This window comes from Orycteropus afer, unplaced genomic scaffold, assembly GCF_000298275.1.
Source record: "Orycteropus afer afer isolate SDZICR_OR568_19922 unplaced genomic scaffold, OryAfe1.0 scaffold00074, whole genome shotgun sequence".
In the NCBI taxonomy this organism is placed as follows: Eukaryota; Metazoa; Chordata; class Mammalia; order Tubulidentata; family Orycteropodidae; genus Orycteropus; species Orycteropus afer.
This window is the reverse complement of record NW_006921661.1, coordinates 3032189-3038331: the sequence shown is the minus strand read 5'-3', so window position 1 is coordinate 3038331 and position 6143 is coordinate 3032189. Positions and strand designations below refer to the sequence as shown.

Here is a 6143-nt window from a genome sequence, read left to right as displayed (position 1 = left end):
TAAGAAGGGACCATTCCCTGGAGAAAGATGTCATGCTTGGTAGGGTGGAGGGTCGATGAAAGAGGGGGAGGCCTTCAATGAGATGGATTGATACAGTGGCTGCAATGATGAGCTCAAGTATAGCAGGGATTGTGGGGCTGGCGCGGGATCGGGCAGTGTTTCATTCTTCTGTGCATGGGGTCGCTATGAGTTGGAAATGACTCGATGGCACTTAACAACAACAACAACAACAAAGTCAAAAGAACACCTTAAGTTTCTAAATGAAATACGATACTCAGAAAAGGGAGCTACACTGATAGGAAAAATATTTTACAAACAACTTACAAACATAAGAAAACAGAAACAAACATATAAAGCCACTTGTTCCCAGGTCTGTAAGTTTGTCACAAGAAGAAAATTCAAGTTTCTTGAATGCCATCTTCTGCCTAGCCTTTAAATCAGCTGATCATCTTAATTTTGAATATAATCAGGTAAGAATCAATTTTTAAAATGAAAATGGTAGTAATACATGTACACACACATAAACAAAAAGGGAAATAAACGGACTGGAAGGATATGCAGCAGAAAATTAATAGCAGGTATCTCCCGGGCAGAATTATACTTAATTTTTCTTCTTTGCCTACGTACACTTTCTAAATATACACTTTTGTAGTTAGATAAATGATCACTGAAAATAACTACATAGGAACGCCCATTTTGTATTTCTATTAATTTGCTTCCTATACTATACAGAGGTAATTCCAAGATTTCTCTGTTTCAGTTTCCAAAAGAACCTATATGCCTCTGCATAACTTACCTTGTTGTCCAGGTGCCAAGTGCCCATTTGAGTGTTCACAACTGCAGAGAAAGCAGAAGCTCACCTTCAAAATCTCTTATTGAGTCTTCTGTCCGGACCCCAGCCATGTTATACTGGCTGCTCACAGACTGAGAAAGCATTCCTTCTAATCTCTCCAATGTGGCTTGGCCTTCTGCTGTTAAATGGGATAATCCTTCTTCATAGGTATAAAATGTAGGGATGTCCCCCTGTCCTTGTTCTAAACAAACAAAAAACTTTTTAAGCTATTGTAGAACAATTAGACAAAAAAAAAAAAGATAATCAATAATGCATTTGCTGAGTATAATGTACAGTAAAAAGAGGATTCTGTAACAATACTTTTCAACATTCATTTAACATACATATACAGGTCATCTGTCAGAGATATATGCAAAGAAAATGTCCCTACCCTCCAGGATGAAAAGGGATTCCAAGAGATAATTAACCAGTAAACTGTAATTCCCACAGAATCACATGTGCAGGGATTAGAAGGAAAAGAGAATGTTCCTGAGGTCAGAGAGTACTATATTATCCCAAGGTGGAAATTTTACAGGTGAATATAAATTAATTCAATATTAATTTGTATTTAAGGATATTTTTCCTGATTAAAATACATGCTCTTTTTAGAAACTCACAAATCCTGGAAAACATAAAAAACGATAAAAATAAATTAAAATCACTCAAAAACCTCACCAAAGATAGGGATGTATTTATGTATGTGAAGAAGTCCAAAAGGAGTTTGTCTCAGGCTAGAAAGGGGGTACACATAGAGCAAAGGCCTTAGGATACCCAGATTGGTGTGCATAAGACCAGAGGGAAAAAGGAACGAGAACAGTTGGTATCTCAAGCTAGAAGACTATCCCAGCAAAGCAACTGTATTCTGGTCTGGGGAAGCAAGGGGAAATAGTCCTAGAGTAAATCAAGTACGGCTGTGGAAAAAAGAAATTCTTGGCAGTGAGCTTTTTGAAGGAATATGCTAAATAAAGGTTAGATGATAAAGGTTCTCAAGGAATGGAGAGAGATGTCTCTTTCTCTGGTAGTGGCTGCCACGATTTAAAAGACTCTCCTGACACCCACTTTCCTACTTATCATTTTCTTTCCTCCTATTTGTCTTTATCCATATTCTCCCCCTAAATAATCTCTACTTCTTTTAACTCTCAAGCTTAGAAAGCCCATGTATTTCCCCAATTTGTCTGTTCCAAAGGGCTTAGACATAATAACTATACCATATTAGGTACTTTATAGGAACATCTCCTATCCCTAGTATAAACAGATGCTTAAAATATTTGAAAAATTAAAAATTCATTTCACTAACCATGTGCTTCCACATCATATTCCTCTCCATCATAATCATCTGAATCTTCATCCTCAGGATCTGGATGCAAAGCCTGGCATTCACACATTGCAGTGAACATTGCTTCCACTGAGCAAGGAAATTAAACTGTAACTAATATTTTCTCTGGTTAATGTATATTAAAAATTTCATAATTATCAATGCAAATAAATTTAATGGGTAGACAAAAGATAAATACTAAGGTCACATTATTTCTAAAACTTGCTAAATTCCAAGTAGGATTAACCTCTGAAGTGTTAATGACAACGGACAAGTAACAAAATAATAAAAATTCAATTCAAAGTATTATTGGATTTTTTCAAGGCTGGCTCAATTGTCTGAGAAAAAGGGTCAGTGTCCTGGTCAGAAAGGAGCTCTGGTGGCATAGTGCCTAAGGCATTTGACTGCTAACCAAAAGATGGGTGGCTCAAACCTACCAGCCACTCCTCAGAAGGAAGACTGGGCAATCTACTTCTGTAAAGATTTACCACCTTGGAAACCCAAAGGGAGTCATCATGAGTCGGAACGGACTCGATGGCAGTGAGTTTGGTTTTACGGTCTTGGTCAGATTGCTGCTAAAAGGGTGAAACCCCTCTGATCTGGTAGGACTCTCTACAGTCATCCTGATGTCTTCCACTTTAGGATGTCATAATTCCTCTGTCATCCATCTGGTGAGACCCACAGCACATAGCATCAAGTCAACAAAAATAATGAAGTCCACCATTCACAAAATATACCAGGTAACATGGTGTTTACTACATTCTTACTACATTCACAACTTTTGATATTAATAGGTCCTCAATAATATTACAGAAGCTAAAACAAAGAAAAAGCACTAAAGTGGAGGTAATGGTGGTAAAGGTAAACATGTGGGTGTGTATGTGCATGTGTGAGCCACTGGGGAGAACATGTACATAAAAAAGTAATAATACTATAAAACACTCACATGCTGATTTATCACTAGGCACAAATCTAAATTCAGCAATAGGTTCAACATCATCGTCACTATCTTCCTCTTCTTCATCAGTAATGGATTCTTTTGATTCCTCTAGAATAAGAACAAAAGTAATTTTTTAATGATGCCACCATTTATTTAACTCTTTTAAAAATATCATCATTCAATATTTTTATAATGGCATTTTGGACCAGATAATTCTCTGTCGGGGGTGGAGGGGGAGCTGTCCCAAGCAACACAGGATGGTTAGTAGCATCTCTGGCCTCCCCCACTAGATGCCAGCCTCCACCCCTACCCCTACCCCAGTCATGACAATAAAAAATGTCACTGCCAAATATCCCCTAGGGGGCAAAAATCATCCCCAGTTCAGAATCACTGCTCTAGCAAAGCAAAAAAAAAAAACAAAAACAACTCCACTTCTATCCTAAATTCTAGAAAGCAAAAAATACACTAATCCAAGGGTGCCAAATATAAAGCTTTTTACAAAGAGAAAATAAACAGTTAAACTTAAGAGGAAAACTTACAAATACAAATCTACAGTAAACGAAGAAATCTAAGTGTTAATATATGAAAAATAAAAGGCAGATACACAAATATCCATTATCTTCATGTGTCAAGTTATTTTACTGTGCTGAAATTTAGCTTAATAAACCATTATCCAAAGTGGGTCAATGGTTTGAATACTACATTGATTATTTTCAGCAGCTGCTTTTAAAAATGTAATTTGCACCAAAGAAAACTCAAGGCTAAATTATAGCATACATACCTCCAAATCTAGCATTCACCATAACATACAAATGTTCTTGTGGATAAGCATTTAGGTCTCTGGACACAGCATGTAAACTAATGGTGGGGTATTCCAGTGAGAATCCTAATCCAGAGCCATCTAACCAAGACAGGCGGCTGAAAAACATGTTTAAAGTAGATTGTTTTAATAAAGTACATCCTAATTTAATACTCTAGAGATGAGCAAGATCTAATTACCATATCCAAACAGGCAAAATGATCAGGTACGGGTAGGTAAAGGGAACATATAAGTTTGGCAGACGTTATTTCTACATACATATTTGTATGTGCTGTAAGAAAGTCAATATATAATAGAGCCAACAGAGGGCAAAGTTATGGTAACTTCTTAGCCACAGCCAAACACCTTGAGGGAGTGAGTCGCTGGGTCCGTGGGCTAAGGATCATGGTTGCAGAGGACATAAAGCTCAACTGGCATAACATACTACATAAAAACATTGTTCTATGTTCTACTTCAGTGAGGAGTGACAAGCGACTTAAAAGCTTGTAAGCAGCCATCTAAATGCAACAATGGGGCTCCTCATTCAGAGCAAAGAAGAATGAAGAAACCAAAGATGCATGGAAACAATTAGTCCAAGAGACTAGTGGACCATAGGAACCTCAGCCTACATGACTTAAGACGAGAAAAACTAGATGGTACCCAGCTACTACTGCCAACATCCCTCTAACCAAGTTAGTATCTGTCTTCTAGTTAGTGGCTGTGGTAGTGTCTGTCTTCTAGTCAGTGGCTGTGGTAGTTAAGAGTGTGTGTCTACTTGGCTGGGCCATTGCTCTGAGTGGCTTGGCTGCTAGATGTAGGTATTCCCCATGATGACATTGTAATCACCTCTGTGGTGGAATCTGCTGTGAGATGTTAATCAGTGGAAAAGGAGCTGTCTTTGGGGTATGGCCTGCTTCCAGTATATAAGGAAAAGCTTTGGGAAAGGTCTCTAGCTTTTTGGAGCATCTTGATCCCGCATCTGGCTGACTCTTCATCTCAGTGGCCTGCCAATCTTGGGATTGTTCCTGGACTTGCACCAGTGGTCTGACATGTTGCCTGTTGATCTTGAGACCGCCATTCTACTTGTTGACCTTGGGTTCATCAGCCTCAGCAGCCATCAGCTGCATTAGTTACAGGACACCTCCAGCTCCTGTAGGCCTGGAATAAGAGGCAGAGCTGAAGCCCTAGTTGAAGGGTCCTTCACCCAACCCCTAGAGCTGGCACTCTAGCTTTTGGCATTTGACTTCTAGCTTCCTAAACTGTAAGAGAACAAATTCCTATCTGTTAAAGCCATCTATTTGTGGTATTTCTGTAATAGCAGTACTAGAGAGCTAAAACAGTAGTTTACCCTCCTTTCTCCACCCATCCCTCATAATCATAAGGATGGGCTTCCTAAATTGGTTCTCCAGTTTGATTAATCTTAAAGACACTCGTGACCCTGCATCTGTTAGTAAAGAGGGGTCTGCTAATCCGTAGTGTGAGGTGGCAACACTAATATGCGAAATAGCACCACCAATAGATCAAGTACTTGTGAGAAGTGACACTCTGGGTGATCAGATATTTTATACTTTTCTGCAATTTTGTCAGCATGGGGAGTATAAGGAAGCTGGTTGGTTGGTCCTACTTACACTAGACAAAGTGGTGAAAGAGCAAGATGAACTCAGAGCTGCTGAGTCTCGGCTTAAGCACCACATAAAAGACCTTAGTGCTTCCAGTTGTGCTCTGAAAGCAAGCCTTATATCTTCTAGTAACAGAGCTGATACTGCTGAAAACCAAACCCAGGGTCTTATTGTAAGGGTGGCTGAATTATAATGCCAATTACATTGCCAATCCGGAACAGTGTCTGACGTTAAAGTGAGGGCACTGATTGGGAAAAAATGGGATCCTGAAACCTGGAATGGGGACATATGGGCAGATGATCAGGAAGATCAGGATATGGAGCCTGTAAATTCTGTTGAATCCCTCCCATCTGAGCGGATTACTGTAAAACCATTATTCCCTCCCCCCTCAGTTTGATGGGACTAGCCAAACTGTTCCTGCTGGGTCAGTGCCTGAGGCAGAGGACATGGAAGACATTCCTGAATGCTCTCAGGAACTGCCTCAACCACCCATTGTTGCTGCTAGACCTGTAACTAAAGTCAAGTCCAAGCGAGCCCCAAGAGGTGAAACAGAAAGTGTGACTGAGGAGGTGATACGCTACACCCGAAAAGACCTACTTGATTTTGCTAACATGTACAGACAGAAACCTGGAGAATAT

At 39.4% G+C, this 6143-nt stretch overlaps 1 protein-coding gene across 1 annotated transcript in view; it reads right to left on the bottom strand.

The window, feature by feature from the left end:
- The window catches only part of CLNS1A (chloride nucleotide-sensitive channel 1A), a 23207-nt gene that overhangs the window by 10110 nt on the left and 6954 nt on the right, over positions 1–6143 (bottom strand). The window contains exons 2-5 of the mRNA XM_007940901.2: positions 3869–4005; positions 3094–3195; positions 2130–2237; positions 861–1034 (exon numbers count right to left, since the gene is read on the bottom strand). Coding sequence (XP_007939092.1) covers positions 861–1034; positions 2130–2237; positions 3094–3195; positions 3869–4005 — 521 coding nt within the window. The remainder of the gene's footprint in view (positions 1–860; positions 1035–2129; positions 2238–3093; positions 3196–3868; positions 4006–6143) is intronic.